Source organism: Myotis yumanensis, unplaced genomic scaffold (assembly GCF_028538775.1).
Source record: "Myotis yumanensis isolate MYYU_CA2020_CCGP unplaced genomic scaffold, mMyoYum1.0.hap1 SCAF_7, whole genome shotgun sequence".
NCBI classification, from domain to species: Eukaryota; Metazoa; Chordata; class Mammalia; order Chiroptera; family Vespertilionidae; genus Myotis; species Myotis yumanensis.
Genome location: NW_027223758.1, coordinates 6,176,841 through 6,198,411, shown reverse-complemented (window position 1 = coordinate 6,198,411; position 21,571 = coordinate 6,176,841). Strand labels below are relative to the sequence as shown.

Below are 21,571 nucleotides of genomic sequence, written 5' to 3'. Positions count from 1 at the left end.
AACAACTGAATAACCAGTCATTATGACGTGCGCTGACTACCACGGGACGCGCGCAGAACATGGCGAGTGTCAGCCACGGTGGGATGGTGGAGCAGGTGAGACCAAGGTGGGGCACTGGTTGCTGTCATCGCTGCGAGCCTCTGGTGGTTACTAAAAATTCTTTGCTCCCATACGCCACAGTCGTGTCCAGCGCTCACACCTGCTGCCTGCACTGGCCCCGCTCGCACCTGTTGCTGGAGCCACCGCTCGCACCCACTGCCAGCGCCCAGCACCAGTCCCAATTGCTCGGTGCCATCAGTGGGTGCGAACGGCAGCTACCGGCCCCGATCACCCCTAAGGGCTTCTCTATACCCTCCCTGCTCCTGAGGGGTGATCAGGGCAGCATCCACTCCTGACACCAGCTGATGGCACCAGCCCTGCTCACACCCAGTGGCACCGGCCCCAATTGCTCCACACTGTCAGTAGGTGCAAGCAGGCCCGGTGCCATCAGCGCATGGGAGCAGCAGCAGCGGGAGCAGGGCTGCTGGCAGGCAGGGGGTCTGGGGGCCGTGGTGGGAGGGGCCAGGTGGGGGTGTGGAGGATGGGCCAAGACCCACACCTGTGCCCACCGCAGCCTTGCGGCCCACAGTTCCTTTCAAGGTGCACGAATTCATGCACTGGGCTCCTAGTCTATACTAATAAAAGGGTAATATGCAAATTGGTCATGACACCCTCAGAGTCATGACAGGATATGCTAGTCATGACCAGATATGCTAATTAGTCAAGACCAGTATGCAAATTAACCACCATTCCAACACAATAACAAGAGAGGGATATGCTAATTAGTCACAACCTGCATGCAAATTGACCATCACTCCAACACACAAGATGGCCACCCCCATGTGGCCACAAGATCGCCTGCAGGGGAGGGCAGTTGTGGGCAATCAGGCCAGCAGGGGAGGGCAGTTAGGGGTAACCAGGCCAGCAGGGGAGGGCAGTTGGGGGCAACCAGGCCTGCAGGGGAGGGCAGTTAGGGGCAACCAGGCTGGCAGAGGAGGGCAGTTGGGGGTGATCGGGCCAGCAGGGGAACAGTTAGTCGTCGATCAGGCTGGCAGGGGAGTGGTTAGGGGGTGATCAGGCTGGCAGGCAGAAGCAGTTAGGGGCAATCAGGCAGGCAGGCGAGCAGCTGGGAGCCAGAAGTCCTGAATTGTGAGAGGGATGTCGAACTGCCCGTTTAAACTGTCTAAACGGGCAGTCAGACATCCCTCAAGAGGTCCCAGATTGGAGAGGGTGCAGGCTGGGCTAAGGGACATCCTCCACCCCAGTGCACGAATTTCATGCACCAGGCCTCTAGTATATAATAAAAGAAGAGGAGAGTGTGGGGTTGGGAGGAACAGGCACATATGAGAAAGAACCAAGTAGAAATGAAAAACAAACAATTTAATAAAAAATTCAGTAGCTGGCTTAAAGAGCAGTTTAGACACAGTTTAAGAGGGAGTTAGTGAGATGGAAGACTGATCTGACAAATCACCCAGAACACTGCACAGAGAAATAAAGAGTTGGAAAGTACTCGACAACAATTAAGGCACATGAAAAACGGAGTGCTAAGGTCTAAAATAAATCCAATGTAAATTACAGAAAGAGGGGTTAGTGAAAATAGGAAGAGGCAATACTTAAAGAGATTATGACTAAGAATTTGTCAGAATGGGAAAAAAAAGTATGACTATCCAATTTGAAGAATTACAAATCCTAAACTGAATGATTAATAATAAATCAATGCTTAGATTGTAGAACACCAATGGCAAAAATAACCATCTAAAGAAAACAGAAAAAGTAAAGATTATATCCCAGATCTCTCACTTACACGATGTTAGAAGCAAACATACAATCAGTAGGAGTGTGGGATCTTTAGTCAAAATACCTGATTGTGAAAGCCAGCTCTGTCTCTTGGATAAATATGTCATCTCTGATTTTGTTGTCTTACCCTAAAATGAATGCCTACCTCAGATGATTGGTGTAGTGTAGGTTAAATGACATCAGACAGAACAACAGACAGTCACACAGACATAGTTATATAGCATGTGACACACATAAGCACTCTGAAAACATCAGCTGCTAGTATTATAATTAAATCATTGATATTGTTTATGTTTCTATCTCCTGTGTTGAGAGCAACCACAACCACTAGAAAGTGTGCATGTTTGGGGAATGGGAAGAAGGGGACTTCCTGGAAAGAAAAACATCAGTGAGGAGACACCTCTATATTAATTCAGCCCAGACTCTGTCTTGTCTCCTAATCATGCATTTGTGTGGAAAACTCCACAGCACAGCTAAGGCTGAGAGAACTGGACTGAGATTTGGGATACCATCCTCTACAGGAGAGACAAAGGTAACAATTTAACCTCAATCAATTTAAGCACCTACTCAAACAAAACAAAACAAATCAATACTCTTTGAATGCATACTGGAGAATTCAGAGATTTTATAGCACATAATAGTCACAATATCCAGGTTCCAATCCAACCTTACTCAATAAACAAAACAAAAAACAGGAAAACATGAACTAGGTAAAATAGAAGAAAAAAAATCAAAACAGATTGACCCTAAAAGAACCTAAATGTTGGAATTTCAGACAATGATTTTAAAGCAACTATTATAAAATGCTTATGGATGTAAAGGAAAAATATGCCTAAAATGAATGAAAACATAAGGAATCTCAGAAAAGAAATGTTAACTATAAAAAGACATCAAATGAAACTCAAAAATTCATTGCATGGACATACCAGAACACAGATAATAAAATAATGCCCCCAAACTCCCCATATTTGGTAAAATAAATAAATGTACATAATCAAGGATCTCAACAAATCCCAAGAAGATAAACACACAGAAAACCACACATAGATACATCCTAGTCAAACTGCTGCTAACCGAAGATGATAATCTTGAAAGCAGCAGCAGAGAATAACCATTACATACAAGGAGTAATGATTCGCATGATCTCTGACTCCTCACCAGAAACAATGGAGGCAGAAGACCTTGGAAACACATATTTAAAGGACTGAAAGAAAAAACTGTCAATCCACAACTTCAAATCCAGTGAAAGATCCTTCCAGAATTAAGATGAAATAAAAACACTGTAAATTTAAAAAGAACAAAAACAAAAATCCTAAGTTGTTTTTATTTTAAAAATTTTTAGCCATAACCAGTTTGGCTCAGTGGGTAGAGCGTCAGCCTGGGGACTCAAGGGTCCCAGGTTCGATTCCGGTCAAGGGCATGTACCTTGGTTGCGGGCACATCCCCAGAAGAGGGTGTGCAGGTGGCAGCTGATTGATGTTTCTCTTTCATCGATGTTTCTAACTCTCTATCCCTCTTTCTTCCTCTCTGTAAAAAGTCAATAAAATATATTTTAAAAAATTTTTTTAATATGTTTTTATTGATTTTTAGAGAGAGAGGAAGAGAGAAAGAGAAATAGAAACACTGATGAGAGAGAAATATCAACATTGATCGGCTGCCTCCTACACACCCTCCACCAGGGATCGAGCCCACAACCTGGGCATGTGCCCTGACTGGGACTGAACCAGTCACCTCTTGGTGTAGGGGTCGATGCTCAACCACTGGTGGGGTACTTTTTAAATTTTTTATTTATCTATTTATTTTTATTGAGGTAACACTGGCTAATAACACTATGTAAATTTCAAGAATTTATTTGTTAGCGCACCCTTTAAACACAGCCAGTCAATGTAATCTACAGAAATGCTAAAAGAAATTCTGCAGAATGAAAAGGAATGACACCATTTGGAAGTATTATCTTCAAATGAAATCAAGAGCATTGGAAATGGCAAATATGTGGGTAATTTTTTTAAAAAAATATTTTCCTCTTAATTTCCTCAAAACATATATGATGCTTAAAGCAGTACAAAGCAGAAATTATAACTTCATATTGTGGAATTTATAACCTTGCAGATGTACTATATAATAAAAGGTATAACACAAAGTAGGAGGGGAATAATTGGAACTATACAGTTGTCAGGTTTCCACGTTTTACATAAAGTGGCGCATTATTAACTCTAAGTAGACTGTTTCTATCTCTGCAGCTAAACTCGGAGGTCCTTTAAACCCTGGGACTGTGTCATATGAGCCTGGAACACAGCAGACACTTAATAAATACTGGTTTCTATAGAAATCAGTCTCCGGAGACTTTGATTACCAAGATTCAATTCATGAGAGTCTAGCAGCCCCTGAGAAAGCTGAGAAAACCTAGTTTCCACAAAAATGAGGTGCAGCAAGTAGCCTCAAGCTGCCTGCAGCTGCACCCACGTGAGTTATAAAACAGCCGAGACATTAATTCATTCAGTTCTGCTTGCAAAAATGAGAGAGCTGAGCTTCAGAAAAGAGAGAAGGCAGATCAAAGACTATAATATAACTGCTAAAATAAAATAATGAATTCTAACATTCAATATAAAGTACATGACTTATTCAAAAATATCCAATCATCCTAATGAATATAGTAGAATTAAATTTTGGTAATACATATTACGTTCAGAAGGAGGGGCAGAGAGGAAAGAGATGTAAAATTCATCTGAAATAGTAAGAAATCTGAATTATGGGGATTTGTTTTATTTTAAGAAGTGGAATTGCAGCTTTAATCCCCTCCAGAACAAAGAGAACCAGCCTCCGTGCTATCACTGATGGGCCCCACACTCTCAGACTGCGGCTCAGCCCCCAGCCAGCCAGGCTGCAAATCTACAGCCTGTCACCTGGCCTCCGAGGATAGACAGCTTGGGACAGCACATCCCCACGTGTGACACATGGAAGGTCCATTCAATGTCACTAAATCACACAGTGGGAAAATTATCCCTGGTTCATTCTGATTAAATCAGAGGAAGCTGCTCTTGGCACTAGTGGATGAGCACTTCCCGGACACTGGTGAATCTCCTTCTAACACAGAGCAGGTCTCAGGTTTGCAATCTTTGCACGCAACTGTGGCCAGTCTAGATTTTAATTATGTTATTTTATTTTTGTCTTTTATTTTTGTGAAATTTCGTGTCAAACAACTGACACAAGTTTTGTTAAATGTGTTTAAATTAAAAAATTATCTGACATAAAGAAAAATATAGGTGGTATATAGATAAAGCAGAAATAGGAAAAGCAGGACACAAATGACTGGCTTCTGAAAAACACTGCATTCACGGAATCCAAGAAAAACATTCCCATCAATAACATCATGTTCATATGCGAATGGCAGTGCCTTTTATTCCAAGTACTGAAAATCAACTTGTTTTTTTAATATACAGGTAATCATTTCCTCTTGTGTGACTCACCATCATAGCCCCTTTCAAAATGAAAAAATCCTACATGAGTCCACATTCATAAGATTATCTGTAATATTATTACTATTTACCTGGAAACAATGTACTGGATTTTTTTGAACTACAAATAAAAGGGCCAGAGTTTACTAAAATGGACATGCAAGAGATATTTGGGTTCGCTGGCCACCAAGTGAGTGATCAGAGCCAGCATTATCTTTAAGGCAATTTTGAAGGCATTCTGACCAGGTACTGACATTAACAACCTCTTCCCATGATGTTTTAATATTTTCCTTTTATAAAGTCTTCAAAGACAAACTAAATTCATCAACAGCTGATGAACTATATAATAATATTAGAAGCCCGGCGCATGAAATTCGTGCACAGGTAGGGTCCCTAGGCCTGGCCAGTGATCAGGGCAGATCAGGTTCCCTGCCTCCAGACCTCCCCTCTGCCTCCAGACCTCCCCTCCTCCTCCATCTCTCGCTCCCTCAGCACCCCGCGACCACCTGGTAGTCATGTCCTGCCATGTTCCGCACCACCCCCAGGTGGTAAGCACATGTCATAGCGAGTGATCGAACTCCTGGTCTGCCAGTCGAACTCCTGAGGGGACAATTTGCCTTTTATTATATAGGATAGCAAGATTTCTCAGCCTCAGCACTATTGAAGCAATTATTCTCTATGTGGGACTGTACACTGTAGGGTGTTCAGTTCACTAGATACCAAGAGCACCCACACTCTCCCCAAGTTATCACTATCAAAAATGTCTCCATGCCCTAGATGATTTGGCTCAGTGAATAGAGCACCGGCTCACAGACCGAAGGGTCCTGGGTTCAATTCAGGCCAAGCGTATATACCTCGATTGCAGGCTCCATATCTGGCCCTGATGACAGGGCTGTGCAGAGGCAACCCATAGACGTCTCTCTCACATTGATGTTTCTCTCTCTGTCTCTCCCTCTCCCTTCCACTCTCGCTAAAAATCAATGGAACAATATCCTCAGGTGAGGATTAACAACAACAACAGCAATGTCTCCAGATATTGCCCTGTGTCCCTAGCTAAGAACTACTGTCACAGAGAAAGACACACCAGCTGTTAAAATCTAGACCTACACAGTTGCCTGAGCAGCCCCTGGTGAGTGACGGTCCCACAGAGAGAGAGGTTTCAGGTCAGCAGGAACGTCCTGACCCACCTTTGCCTCTCTGACCTCAGCTCCCACTCTTCCTTTTGCCCGTCATGCCCTTTCTCTGGCCATGAGGCTCTTTGTTATCTCCCAAACGATTCAGTCACTTTCTTGGCTAAGGGCTGTTGCCCTGACTGGTGTCTCTTTCTGCCTAGACTTCTCCCCAAGACATCCTCTCTGATAACTGCCTTCTCCTCTTTAGAATCTTTGCCCATTCATTCTCTCAGCGTGGTCCTCCCTGACCACCTTATTTTGAAACTGCAAGCCTCCCACCCACACTACCCCACGCCTTACCCTGATCTACATTCTATTTTTCCAGAGAACTCATCACCTTCTAACACACAGAATGTTTACTTCCTATGTTCACTGTTTACCAGCTGGTCCACTCCCCCACCTCTGCCCCTGCGCCCTCTTGTGTTTTGTTTAAAATACAAAAAAGAAAAAAGAAACATTGACCATGATTGCCCTTATGTGCTTTCCATGCCATGACGAACTTTTGAGTAAAAGCTGCTTTCACAGTTTCTACCCCATGTTAGGTTCATTGGCAAGTTTATACAGGACATCACTAACCCTTTACCAAAAATGATTAGTAATTTAAAGCCAACAGAGACCATCAGGAGAAAAGCTTGCAAGAACTATCAGTTTGATTCACAGGGTGGGTGGCCTCTCCATCACACCTTATGCTCAGCACCCTGTCCCCTGCCCACACCACCTGCCACCATGTTTCCTTGAGCAGAATGGCCCATATCCCGGCGACTCTGTTGCATCACACTCAGCAGCTATGGCTGCCACCTTCCCTCCAGGGGACAGTCCAAGTTTAGAAACCCAGCTAACCATCTAAGAGATATACAGCTCACCTCCACTGTCCAACCAAAACCAGGTGGTCCTGAAGCAGTAGTCTGGAGCTTACACAACCAAAGACAAAACTGAATCTTCTTTAATGGGGTCCTGCTCAGTTTGCAAAGAATAACAGAGTCTAGCATCCTTTGACCCTGATGTTAGATAACTAAGGGGGGAAAAGGCTCTTCCCTGATCAACAATCTCACCAGAAAAACAATTTCTGGAACCTACAACTCAGGGAAAACAAAGATTTACCCTCCTCTATGCTAACTAGTTACTCAAGGGTTACCTTCTAAAAATAATGAAGACTGTCAGTATATTCATCACTGAAAGCAGACTGGGCATAAAATAAACTGGATGAGGATGCTCCAGTGGAAACACACAATGGGCCCAGGAGCACCTGCCTATGTGGCAGTGGTTTTCACAAAACTCTAATCTGTTTTAAAACACTAAGTACGAATTAATGTTTTAAGTACAATGCTAAGTGAATGTGTTTACAGGTTCAAAGTACAGCAGACACAATCTAGTAAAAAGAAAGAAAATAAATTGTATAGGTCATTTTGCATCAAGAAAAGGATCAAAGATCTAGTACAAAAATAGAAAGATTATTAAGAGCGAACCCACCTCAAATATACTATCTTCTGCATGGCTAACTTCATGTGACAACAGTAAACCGTAACTCAATATTCAACAGAGGAGTAGTGATCAGAGATGACAATGACATGGTCCCCCGACTCCAAAAGCTCCCAAGGGAACACGAATGTCATACACATAACAACCCACAATTCTCCAAAGCAAGAGCCACAGGATAAAGGTATAAATAAACTGAGGAGGTAACCAGGCCCACTAGGAAAAGGGAGAAGGAGATGCTTCGCTAGAAGTGACATTTGAGTTAGGTTCTGAAAATCAAGTAGGAATCTTGATCTTGGAAAGAAAGAGGATGTGGGCCAGGGACAAAGAACATTCCAGATGAAGGAGAGAACAGGGTGGAGCAAAGTGCACTGAGCGTCCCCTTCCTCCCGGGAAGTCAGAGATTTCCCATGAGCCACCGAGCCCTGACTAAGCAGCCTCGCTAGAACTGGTTTTAAGCCAAAAGGTGAGAAAAAATAAACACAATAAAACATACCCAGTGAGATACCTTTATTGGCCCAGATGTGAACAGAGGTAGAGACAGAGGCAGAATGTTACAGCGAGTCTAACCCGGCAAGCATTTTCATTAAGAATCCCTTCTCCAGGCATTCCCAATATTTACGATTCTCCATTCAACATGTCACCCTGTCACTATAACTCTAGGTGAGATATGCCACCCTGGGCCAGCCCAATTATCCATTCGATCCAATATCTGTCTCTGACATGGCACTGGGGGACATTGGTTGGAAGAACATGATAGATGTGGCCCACTCTGTCCGTCTTAAAATGTTAGGGGATTAGTGGGTCACCATCAAGAAGGAGGTTATTTAGTCTATTTGCCAAATTTGTACTTAAAAACAACCACAGAGGAATGTATTAATGTAGAACTTACATAATTGATCATTTCTTAGAGCTTCTCATTAGCCACTCTTCAATGAACAATAACCCAGTCTCTGCACGAAAATGATTTGGGGGGAACCAGAGTAAATCATTCATTAATGTGTTATTTAAAGTGGTCTCATTGTTCTTGCTAACAGGCTTATAAATACAAATGCAGATTCCTAAGTTGGGACTACCTCTAACAGGGTAGACCAACCTGACCCATCTAAAAGATAAAGAACACTTCTGGCCGAACCAGTTTGGCTCAGTGGATAGAGTGTCGGCCTGCGGACTCAGGGGTCCCGGGGGTTCGATTCCAGTCAAGGGCATGTGCCTTGGTTTCGGGCACGTCCCCACTGGGGGGCGAGCAGGAGGCAGCTGATCTATCTCATCGATGTTTCTGGCTCTCTATCCCTCTCCCTTCTTCTCTGTAGAAAATCAATAAAATATATTTAAAAAAAAAAAAAAAGAACACTTCTGATTCTTCACTAGCTTTGAGGGAAAACTGATGCCGGCAACAGTGCAGGTCCTTGTTGACTTAACTAAATTTCAACAGCAAGTTGCACAGGCAAACTTTCTCCATAGAAATGCCATTCTCTAACAAGACCCAGGCTGATTTATCAGCTCTTGTATAAGCAAATCTGGCCAATGCATAACGCTTCATATTGCAAATCTTTGAGGGCCACCGATGGTTATTACCAGCACTACACAATAGCTGGCTGGAAAGACCAACTTAATTCATGAGCAGCCGTCCTTTCTACACCGTGCATACATGGAAATTCCTCTTTGATTTGTGGCTTTAATCACAGCTTCCAAAACCTGTCATTATTTATGAGTCTGACTTTTATACTGATGGTCAATGGGAAACATTTACTCCAGTTACCTGATAGGAAGGAACTCTGCAGTCCAGGCACATCGTGTGCTCCATTTTGATATTGCACACCTGTTTTCCCGCCAACTCACCGGATTAGGAACAGAGTTGGAGGAGTCTGGAGTGCTAGAGTCTACATTGTACTAATGAGTGGAACAATATTACTTAAAAATGCAGCGACTTCTCTAGGCTGCCTCAAGATAGACTGGAAAAGAAAAGAAGGTTATAAAAGAAAACAACCTATATGTGCATGTGGGTCTCTATCTTCAGACTGTTCAATATATTTGAAACTATCAAGTAATGCTGACCAGAATGAAGTCACCTCTCTACTGACCCCTTAACCAAACTGCTCGGAAGGTGGTCTTTGTCCTCCTGGAAAGCAGCCAGCTCTGCCCTGGATGCAGCCAGTCCCACTCCTGTCCTACACCTCACGCCCCGCACTCATACGCCTCCTTTCTGCTCTCTGCCATCTTCCCTTTTCACTAACTCATTCCCCACAGTTCAGTTATGCTCCCTCATACCTTGATTTAAAAAAAATCAATATTTGGGGGAAGGGAGAATGAAGTATAACATTCATACAGAAAAGGGTACAAATAATGAATTTTCACAAAACTAAACACATTCGAGTAACCAGCATTTAGCTCAAGAAAAACTGCTAGCAGCATTTTCTAAAACCCCTCGTGCTCCCTCCACTCACTTCACCCCCGGAATGACCACTCTCCTGCCTCTTTACCACCTAGATTAGCTTTGCTTGTCTTGTCCTTTGTATCCACAAAATCATGTAGTTTGTACCCTTCTCTGTCTGGTTTCTTTCACTCATCATTACGTTGGTGAAGTTCATCCACATTCTCGCCTACAGCTGTAGATCACTCGCTCTTACAACTGCGTAGTTTTCCACTGTGTAAACACAACCACAATTTATAACCCACTGTTCTCATGATGGACATCTGGGTGGGTTTTAGCCTTTGACTATTAAGAATAGTGCTCCCATAACCATGTCTTTTTGAGAGCCTATGTCATGTTTTGTTGGGCATATAACCAGGAATGGAATTGTTGGGCCATTCAAATCCTTCTTTTTTTTTTTTTTTTTTTAAGCATTTTCAGAGTAGATAGAAATAATGCAAATGTGTTCTGGGCTCTTGTACCCAAGAACAAAAGCAACTGACCTCAACCTTTCCAGCCCTTCCAGCCACTGATTCTTGAAAAGCGGCATCCCCTGCCAGGCTGTTAGCTCCCAAGAGCAGTGGTAGTTTTTGTACCACTGCCTGGGTTACTTCCTAAAACAGAAATCCCAGCAAAACATCCCCAGATGCCCTATTGCCTCTCAGGTCAAGTCTAAGCCCTGTGGCTGATGAAGCATTCTTCCCTGTACGCCCCCAACCCCACCTCCCCAGTCTCATCCCACTATTCCCTTCGGAGACACCCCTTGTTCCCCAGTGTCTGACCTTCTCACTATGACTCTACCTCTCTCTGTCTGAAATGTCCATCACCCACTCAAAGGGCATCCTCCTCTCTACTCCTGGCAGATGGAGTTACTATTTTCTTTTTTTTCTTTTTCTTTTTTAAATATATTTTATTGATTTTTTACAGAGAGGAAGGGAGAGGGATAGAGAGTTAGAAACATCGATAAGAGAGAAACATCAATCAGCTGCCTCCTGCACACTCCCCACTGGGTATGTGCCCACAACTAAGGTACATGCCCTTGACCGGAATCGAACCTGGGACCTTTCAGTCCACAGGCCGACGCTCTATCCACTGAGCCAAACCGGCCAGGGCAATTTTCTTAACGCCCAACTCTGTCCACACTTCTGACAGACTGGCTCTGCACTATCTCTACACAGGCACCTCCCCTCCAGGCAAGAGCATCTCTAAGGTGGAACCCAAGGCTTCTTCATACTTCTACCCCCAGTGCCCTCCACAGGCTGGCACTCTGGAGGACATGGAGAAACATGTGTTACATGGATGACTCACTTCCCACGTGGAAAGCAACCACCTGCCCTCATCTCTTTTTTTTTTCCCCCATCAGGGTTAAGACTAAGTCGTGTTTTAAAGGTCAAAACCACTTTCTCTTTCATTAGCTGGGTTTTGTTGCAGATTTTCTGTTTAAAATACCTTAAATTTGTGATGTAGAAAGCCATTTAAATTCTTTTTCAACAGAGACCAGTTCAGGGAATCTCTGATCATCTGTTTGCCTCACAGGAAATGGAAAATACAGACAACAAAAGTGAAATGCATTGCGATTTCTCAGAAGGGAAGCAAAAGTTGATTCTGCTTCCACTGCTCTGACTCTTTTGTTCCTTGCCACCCTCATCCTGCTGGGAGAAAACAGGTACATGTTTTCATCCTCAACACAGCAACAGGAAAAATGAGACGTGAAGTTTGAGCAACTGGTCAAGGGTTACTCAACAAAGCAGAGGTTGAGCTAGCAAAAAGCTCAGCTCTTCAAACTGAAACTAGTAGGAAAGACAGCCTATTAGGCTGGCTCAGCTAATTGACAGACTTATGGGCTCTGATAGAATGAAATCAGCTTGATTTAAAACAGGGGTTGGCAAACTACACCCTGTGGGCCAAATCCAGCCCACTGCCTGTGTTTGTAAATAAAGTTTTATTAGGAAACAGCCATGCCCATTTGTTTATGTTCTGTCAGTGAGTGCCTCCAGGCTATCACATCTTCAGTGGTGACATCAGAACTTCTGGCTCGAAAAGCCTAAAATATTTACTATCTCATCCTTTACATAAAAGAAAATGTTTGCCCATCTTTGATTTAGAAAATAGTTTATGTCTAGATTTTGTTCTCTTTCCCAAGATTAACAAATCCAAGTTTCTGTTCCTGTTCAAACTATTTCACTTAATGGGAGGTTTTTTTTTTGTTTTTTTAAATCAACTCTCGATTCAAGTTTACAGGAGAAAAAAAATTCAATTGCTTGGTTTTAGGCTCAAATTAGTATAGTTTCTCTGCCTTGGGGGCACGCAGCTTGATTGTGGTCCTTGAGCAGAACATTTTCACAACCTGGAACAAAGTGAGCAGCTGCAATGCAACTCTTCTTGCTCTGGAGGATGTCTTTTATTCCAGCTCAAACATACACTGCTCCTTCCAGCACTAAGATTGAAAGAGTCTATCTTTATTCCTCTGACTTTGCTAATCCTACTCTCAACAAAGGTCCGATATCATTTGTTCTCACCTACTTCCAACTTCTTTCACAGATAGCTCTTAAAAACTAAACGTTTGAAAAGAAATACAGTGTTCCCCTAATACTAACATATTCTATGAGTCTGTCTTTTGAAGCTGAATGCATCCAACAATAACTGCAGCCAACTTCAGAATTGCAATCCAGGTTTCCAACTCCTTGTGCAGATTTTAAAAATTTGTATTATGGAAAAATTTTTTTAAAACTGTATTATGGAAACTTTCAAATGTATGCAAAAATAGAACAGTATAATAAACCCCAACAATCAGCTTAAGTATTGATATTCTACTATTTTTCCCGTTATCCTTCTCCCCAACTTTTTGCTTGTTTATTGTTTGTTGCAGTATTTGAAAACAGACCTCACACATCAAATCATTTCATCCATAAATATTTGTTTCTGTTTGATAAGACCCTTCTCCTTTGAACAACTGTGACACCAATATTATATCCAACAAAATTAACAATAATTCTTTTAAAAATATATATATTTTATTGAATTTTTACAGAGAGGAAGGGAGAGCGATAGAGAGTTAGAAACATGGATGAGAGAGAAACATCAATCAGCTGCCTCCTGCACACCTCCTACTGGGGATGTGCCCGCAGCCAAGGTACATGCCCTTGACTGGAATGGAACCTGGGACCTTTCAGTCCGCAGGCCGACACTCTATCCACTGAGCCAAACCCGTTAGGGCAACAATAATTCTTGTCAATAATTCTTAACATAATCTAATACCCAGTCCAAATTCAGTTCTCCCCAACTGTCTCAATAACATCTTTTTATAACTGGTTTGTTCAACCAGGGATCCAAATTTTACCACAAACTATATTTTGTTGCTAGGTTTCTTTATATCTATAATAGTTTCCCCTCAATTTTTTTTCACTCACTACTGGCATACACTTAATTCTAACTGGCTAAGTAAACCTTACCAAGAGTAATCCCTCATCAACCTCCACATGTTTGTGAGCACACCCAAACATGCACAAGCCCTTATGCCCCATAGGCACCGGTTCACACAGCTCCACCTTCCACATGCAGTCCACCACCGGGACCAATACAGCAGGCCATCCACACACACTGCTCTCAAGAGAAGGAAGTTAGATTGCTTCAGCAACCTAATTCTCTAAAATTAAATCTTTTCTATGTTGCAATGGCCCGAAGACTCAGAATGATTTAAAGAAACAAGGCATCCATTCATTATGGCTTCTTTTTTAAGATACCCAAATTTAATCAAGAATCACAAAGTAAATCAGACAAGCCTTCTAATCCGTTACTGTCACCGGTAACAACATTAATTGAACACCTAGATCATGCAGAACATTGGGTTATAAAAAGGATGACCTGTGTCCCTGCCCAAAGCCACATATGGCCAAAATGGAATGGTTATTGCATCATTCAGATAAACACGCCCAAGAATGACAAGAGGCATAGAACACCACAACACAACCCAACACCCATGCCCTTGCCATCAGGTTGACACTATTTGTGAGGTTTGTGTGATGGAATAAGATGAACAAGAGTCAGAAGGACAGAGTCTGATGGCTAGTTCTACCATGTATGAATCGTGCCACATGGGATAAGTTACTTAAGCTCTCTGACTCTCAGTTTCATCATCACCTACCTCACTGAGCACCAGCTGTTAACAATGAATCAGAAAATCTTATATGGAAGTCTAGCAAAAATGATTATTAAAATAATAATAACATCACTGAATATAATACTCATTATGCCAGGCACTGGGCTAAAACGTTTTATGTGTACTATATCTCATCTAATCCTCACATCAGTCCTATGAGTCATATCCCTATTCTCATGTCATTTTCCAGATGAAGAAATTGAACAGAGTGAGTGATCTGTCCAAGCTGACACAGCTAAAGGAAGGAAGTGGGTCACAGGGCCTCAGGGTTCCTGCTGTCAATCATGGCAGCATAATGCCTCCCAAACACCAACACAATAAAGTGTAAAGATGGGACCCAGGGCAGCATAAATTATTGGGGGAGTGGGGCACAGGCCCTCCTTTTATGGCTATTAAAGCAATTATATTGTAAGGTCATAAGGTACAGCACCCCCAACCCAAACTCCTGCTCAAACGGGAAGCCCCAGGAGGCTCCCAGAGTTGCCCTACTCAAGGCATGGGTATGTTCAGAGCCATAATGGTAGTTTCCTTCCTAACTGGGGCAAATCTTCAGCTGTTTGCTAAAGAGAATTTAAGGCCATTTTTATTACAAGTCTCTAAAACCCAATATTTGTTGAAACAGGACCAAAGTAAAAACATGATAATTTTTTTTCTATGTAATCTCTTACTTCCTTTTTTATGGCTATTGCATACAAAAAAGACTGAAGGAAGCTAGCCACCAGGAAAGAGCGCCAATTGCCTGCAGCCACCATGCTTTGAGAAGCTCACCTTAGCTAAGTGGAAAAGGCAACTGGAGGACTGAGGACCTGGAAACAGTCCCAGCAGACCTCTGGCCCACAGCCATGGCAGTGAAGCCAATTTGAACCTCTTACCTCCTCAGATTTCACCCAGTCAAACCCCCTGAACTGTAAGAAATAATAAAATGCTGTTGGTTTAAGCCACCATGTTTTGGGGTGGTTTGGTAGATAACTAAACAGCGAGAAATCCACTTTTCCAGCCAGAATGAATATCACATCTGAGTGAGAGGTACCTTCACCATAGTAGCTCACTGTGGTTTATCAATAGAAATGCTACATTCCTTCCATTCAAGGATGCCTATCGGCTGAAACATTCGGCTCAGTAAACCCAGTGTCTACACTGTACCTCGGTCAACAGTGTTAAATAATATGAACAATCATAGTAATGACAGTAATAATAGCAGCTAATATTTACCAAGTATTACTTCTTATAAGGCTTCACACGAAACCTTTTATTAATTTAACCTTCACAAAAGCCTTTTTGGATCACTAATATGCCCATCTATAAAATGGGCATATTAGTGATCACCCTCTGGCCATCTGACTCCAGAAGCCATGTCCTAACCATCGCCTTCAGTGCCTCTTCCAGTACTATTCTACTTTTTAAAAACTGCCTCCCTCTAAAAGAGATAACTTGCCTAAACGATTTAAACTATAAACACCAACTCTTATTATTAGAAACTTTGAGGCCAGTGTTACCCTAACTCCAAAACCATATAAAGACACTACAAAGAAAGAGAATTACAGGCCAATATCCCTGATGAAAATAGATGCTAAAATCCTCAACAAAATATTAGCAAATTGCATCCAGCAATATATTAAAAAGATCATACACCATGACCAAATGGGATTTATTCTGGGGATGCAAGGCCAGTACAGTATTCACAAATCAATAAATGTGATTCACAAATCACAAAACAATTTGAAAGACAAAAATCACATGATCATATCAATAGACGCAGAGAAAGCATTTGACAAAATCTAACACCCATTTTTGATAAAAATTCTCAGCAAAGTGGGAATAGAGGGAGAATATCTCAACATGATAAAGGCCATATATGACAAACCTACAGCCAACATCATACTCAATGGGTAAAAACAAAGAACAGGAACAAGACAGATATGTCTGCTTTCACCACTTTTTTTTTTATTGATTAAGGTATTACATATGTATCCTTATCTCCCATTGCCCCCCCCCCTCCTCACCCCCACTCATGCCCTCACCCCCCTCGTGTCTGTGTCCATTTGTTAGGCTTGTATGCAAGCATACAAATCCTTTGGTTGATCTCTCCCCCCTATCCCCGCCCTCCCCTACCTTTCCTCTGAGGTTTGACAGTCTGATCGATGCTTCTCTATCTCTGGATCTGTTTTTGTTCATCAGTTTATGTTGTCCATTATAATCCACAAATGAGTGAGATCATGTCATATTTATCTTTCTCTGACTGTTTTACTTCGCTTAGCATAATGCTTTCCAGTTCCATCCATGCTGTTGCAAATGGTAAGAATTCCTTCTTTTTTACTGCAGCGTAGTATTGCATTGTGTAGATGTACCAGTTTTTTTATCCACTCATCTGCTGATGGGCACTTACACTTTTATTGAACATAGCACTGGAAGTCCTAGCCACAGAGATCAGACAAGAAGAAAAAATAAAAGGCATCCAAATGGGAAAGGAGGAAGTAAAAGTCTCATTATTTGCAGATGACATGATATTGTACATAGAAAACCCTAAAGACTCCACCTATAACTACTAGAATCAATAAATGAATTTGGCTATGTAGCAGGATACAAAATCAACACCCAATAATTGAATGCTTTTTTAAACATCACTAATGAATTCTCAGAAAGAGAAACTAAACAAGCAATCCCATTTACCATTGAAACAAAAAATTAAAATACTTAGGAATAAACTTAGCTAAGCAGGCAAAACACCTGTACTTGGAAAACCACAGGACTTGAAAAAAGAGATAGAAGAAGATATAAACAAGTGAAAGAATATACCATGTTCATGGATTCATAGAATCATCATCATTAAAATGTCCATATTGTACAATCTACAGGTAATCTACAGATTCAATGCAATCCCTATTAAAATACCAATGGCATATTTCACAGATCTAGAACAAATACTCCAAAAATTTATATGGAACCAAAAAAAGACCCTGAGTAGCCACAGCAATCGTGAGAACGAAGAACAAAGTTAGAGGAATTACAATACCAGATTTCAAGTTATACTACAAAGCCACCATAATCAAAACAGCCTGGTACTGGCACAAGAACAGGCATATAGATCAATGGAACAGAACAGAGAACCCAGAAATCGACACAAGCCATTACGCTCAATTAATATTTGACAAAGGAGGCAAGAGCATACAATGGAGTCAAGACAGTCTCTTCAATAAATGGTGTTGGGAAAATTGGACAGATACATGCAAAAAAATGAAACTAGACCACCAACTTATACCATACACAAGAATAAATCAAAATGGATAAAAAGCTTAAATGTAAGTCGTGAAATCATAAAAATTCTAGAAGAAACCATAGGAATCAAAATCTCAGACATCTCTCATAACAATATGTTTATGGATACATCTCCTGCAGCGGTTCTCAACCTGTGGGTCGTGACCCTTTTGGCGGTCGAACGACCCTTTCACAGGGATCGCCTAAGACCATACTGCATATCAGATATTTACATTACGATTCATAACAGTAGCAGCATTACAGTTATGAAGTAGCAACGAAAATAATGTTATGGTTGGGGGTCACCACAACATGAGGAACTGTATTTAAAGGGCCAGAAGGTTGAGAACCACTGCGACCTAGGGCAAAGGAAACTGAGAAGAAATAAACAAATGGGACCACATCAAAATAAAAAGCTTCTGCACAGCAAAAGAAACCATCAACAAAACAAAAAGGGAGCCCACTGCAACCATACATCTGATAAAGGGGTTAGTATCCAAAATATATAAGGAACTCATACAACTTAACAGAAGGAAGACAAACAATCCAATTAAAAAATGGGCAAAGGATCTAAATAGACACTTCTCCAAAGTGGACATAGAGATGGCAAAGAGACATGAAAAAATGCTCAAGATCACTGATCAGCAGAGAGATGCAAATTAAAACAATATTAAGGTATCACCTCACACCTGTCAGAATGGCTACCACCAACAAATCAACAAATGACAAGTGCTGGCAAGGATGTGGAGAAAAGGGAACCCTAGTTCAATGCTGGTGGGAATGCAGACTGGTGCAGCCATTATGGAAAACAGTATGGAGTTTCCTCAAAAAACTAAATATGGATCTGCCATTTGACCCAATGATCCCACTTCTAGGAATATATCCTAAGAAACCCAAAACACCAATCAGAAAGAATGTAAGCATCCATATGTTCATAGCAGCACAATTTACAATAGCTAAGATCTGGAAACAGCCCAATGCCCATCGGTAGAGAGTGGATAAAAAAGCTGTGGTACATTTATAGCATGGAGTATTATGCAGCTGTAAAAAAGAAGGATCTCTTACCTTTTGAGACAGCATGGAGGGACCTAGAGAGTATCATGCTAAGTGAAATAAGTCGGTCAGAGAAAGACAAGTATCACATGATCTCACTCATATGTGGAATCTAAGTAACAAAATAAACTGATGAACGGAGTGGATCCAGAGACATGGAATCATGGAACAGAGTGCAGAATCTCAGAGGGGAGGCGGGGGAGGGTGGGAGGCAATCAACCAAGGAATTTGTGTGAATATATATATGCATGGCCCATGGACACAATGGGGCGATGATGGTCTGGGGTTGGGCCAGGGGCAGGCTGGAGGGGGCAAATGGGGAAAAAAGGGGGACATATGTAATACTTTCAACAATAAAGAATTACTGAAAATAATAATATGAACAACTATAGTAATAATAGTAATAATGGCGGCTAATATTTACCAAGTGTTACAAGGCTTCACACTAAACCTTTTATTAATTTAACCTTTACAAAAGCCCTTTTGGATCACTAATATGCTCATTTTATAGATGAGGCCACTGAGGCTCAGAGTGGAACAGGATTTCACCCTCTGGCATCTGACTCCAGAAGCCATGCTCCTAACCACGGCCTTCGGTGCCCCTTCGAGTACCACTGTACTTTTTAAAAGTTGCCTCCCTCTAAAAGAGATAACTTGCCGAAACGATTTAAACCATAAACACCAATTCTTATTATTAGGAACCTTGGAGATGGAAAGGGAAGAGCAGCGTGTGACTTCCATTAATGTTAGCTGCTTTGGCAATGTGCACAGGCCCCCTTCACCAGGGAGCGCCGGAATGAGTGGATTTTCTGCTCTTCCCCTGGACAGGGAGCTTCCCAGAGCTATCCTGTTCTGGTTCATCTATGTAGGTCCAGAACAAGCAGGTGCTCAAGAAACGTTTGCTGAACGGAGAGGAAAGCTTCCTTCCCACAAAGGTGAGCTTGCCCTTCCAGGATGGCCTCTCCCCCAGCCATCAGCCCTCACAGGGATGCGAGAGGAAATGAGATGACAGGTGGGGGCAGCAGAAGGAGATGCACGCGAGAGACGCAGGCGCCAGTGATCAACGGGGGACCAGAGAGGAGCCGGGCCGGTGCCCAGGACAACTGCGAAGTCCGTGCAACTCCGCGGGGCCACCCGCAGAGCGGGACCTCCCAGCTCCCCGGCACTGAGGAGTCCCACGGAGGAAGTGGAGACCCCGGGGGGGGGGGGGGGGGGACCTCCTCCCGCCCATCCCTGGCAGCAACCACAGGAGGAGGGGGGAGGGAGAGCAAAGGAGGGGGAGGAAGGAGAGGGGGAGATGGGAGGAGGAGGGGGAAGAAGAAGAGAAAGAAAGTGACAGGAAGTTAGAAGTTTCCCAACAACCAAACTCCTACCAGCGAGGGGAGGGCTCCCCATCCTCGGCCGCCCCGCCCAGTGAGGAGGGGCCGCCACCAGCGGATCAAGACAGCTGGGGGTCCCGCTCCTAGGTCCCCACAAAAAGGGTCCGGCCTGTAGCACCCCGCACGCGCTCTGTGCGCCCCGAATTCTGAGAGACGCTGCCCGGGAGGGGCGGGGGTGCCCCAACTGTTACTTACAGTCGTCTAAGTCATCCTGCAAGTCCACAAAGTACAGGGGGACCTCTGCAAACAAGAGACACGGAGTTAGGGGAGCGGCACGGCGGGCGCAGCGGCGGGCGGGTCTCGGGCCCCGCCGGGTGGGCGCCGCTGAGGAGGAAGGGGTGCCCCGGCGCCCCCAGAGCTCGACCCCACTTACCCGCCATCTTGGGATGGGCTTAGAGGCGTGGTCCTGGAGGGCGGGGGCCCATGGTCCTGGCCACGCCCCCTCGCCGCCGGCCACGCCCCCAGGGCCGCCGCTCCCCACGAGCCTCGCGGCGCCGGACGGGCCCCGCCCTCGCGGCTAAGGTGGCTGCCGAGGTGGGCGGGGAGGTCAGGTGACCCGGCCGGCGTCCCAAGATGGCGGCGGCGGCGGCGCCCGGGAGGCCGAGGCACCGTCCCGGCTGCTGAAGCGGGTTTCGCGCGGCTGGCGGCGGACGGGCCGGGGTCGAGGGCCGGCGAACGGGCGGCCGCCGCGTCAGCACGCCCGGCGGCCGGGGCTGGGCCGAGCGGCGGCGGCGCCGGGGAATGCCCGTGCGGGCCCTGGCCTGGCCCTCCTCAACTTAGGGCGGCGGCGGGCCCGCGCCCAGGCTCCGGGGCCATGGCGCTGCGGGAGCTCAAAGTGTGTCTGCTGGGGGTGAGTGGCGGCGGGCCGGCCGGGAGGGCCGCGGGAGGCCGGGAGGGCCGGGCACCCGGCGCGCCCACGTCCCGTCCGCCCCTGCCCTGCGCCTCCGCGCGGGACACCGCCTTCCTGCCGGGACCCTCCCTGCACCCGGTGCTGAGGGTCCTGCTGGCAGGAGAGACCCCCCGCCCCGTCCCTGCTGGAGCCCGAGGTCTCTTCCCGCCCGGTCGCCCCTGGTTAAGTCGTTTCCTCTCAGGTGCTAGTTCAAGTTGGCCAAGTCTCCTCCGGTCCAGCCCGCAGCCGGCCCGCGGGTTCCTGGCGCCGCAGGAGCAGCCCCGCCGCCCGTGCGGTGTTGGGGAACTTGCGGGCCCGCCCTGACACTTCGCGCACCCACTTGCCTGCGGGACTGGGAAGCGGGGCCGCCTCCGAGCGCGCTTTCCGGGGTTGCTCCCCTGCACACCCCCCGAGGGTTCCCCAAAGAGCCTTCCCCTCCCCGGCAGCAGGGCGGGGCCCGGACCTGTCCGGGACGACCCAGAAG

General features: G+C 44.5%; 2 protein-coding genes across 6 annotated transcripts in view; one reads left to right on the top strand and one right to left on the bottom strand.

The window, feature by feature from the left end:
* The window catches only part of LOC139013598 (serine/threonine-protein phosphatase 4 regulatory subunit 1-like), an 81,933-nt gene extending 61,326 nt beyond the window's left edge, over window positions 1-20,607 (bottom strand). For both annotated transcript variants that reach the window (XM_070419708.1, XM_070419710.1), the window contains exons 1-2: window positions 20,572-20,607; window positions 20,394-20,438 (exon numbers count right to left, since the gene is read on the bottom strand). In XM_070419708.1, the coding sequence (XP_070275809.1) occupies window positions 20,394-20,438; window positions 20,572-20,578 (52 nt within the window). In that variant the 5' untranslated portion in view covers window positions 20,579-20,607. The remainder of the gene's footprint in view (window positions 1-20,393; window positions 20,439-20,571) is intronic.
* Window positions 20,608-20,759: 152 nt separating this feature from the next.
* Window positions 20,760-21,571, top strand: part of RAB22A (RAB22A, member RAS oncogene family) — a 66,160-nt gene continuing 65,348 nt past the window's right edge. For all 4 annotated transcript variants that reach the window (XM_070419707.1, XM_070419705.1, XM_070419706.1 and 1 more), the window contains exon 1: window positions 20,760-21,048. In XM_070419707.1, the coding sequence (XP_070275808.1) occupies window positions 21,013-21,048 (36 nt within the window). In that variant the 5' untranslated portion in view covers window positions 20,760-21,012. The remainder of the gene's footprint in view (window positions 21,049-21,571) is intronic.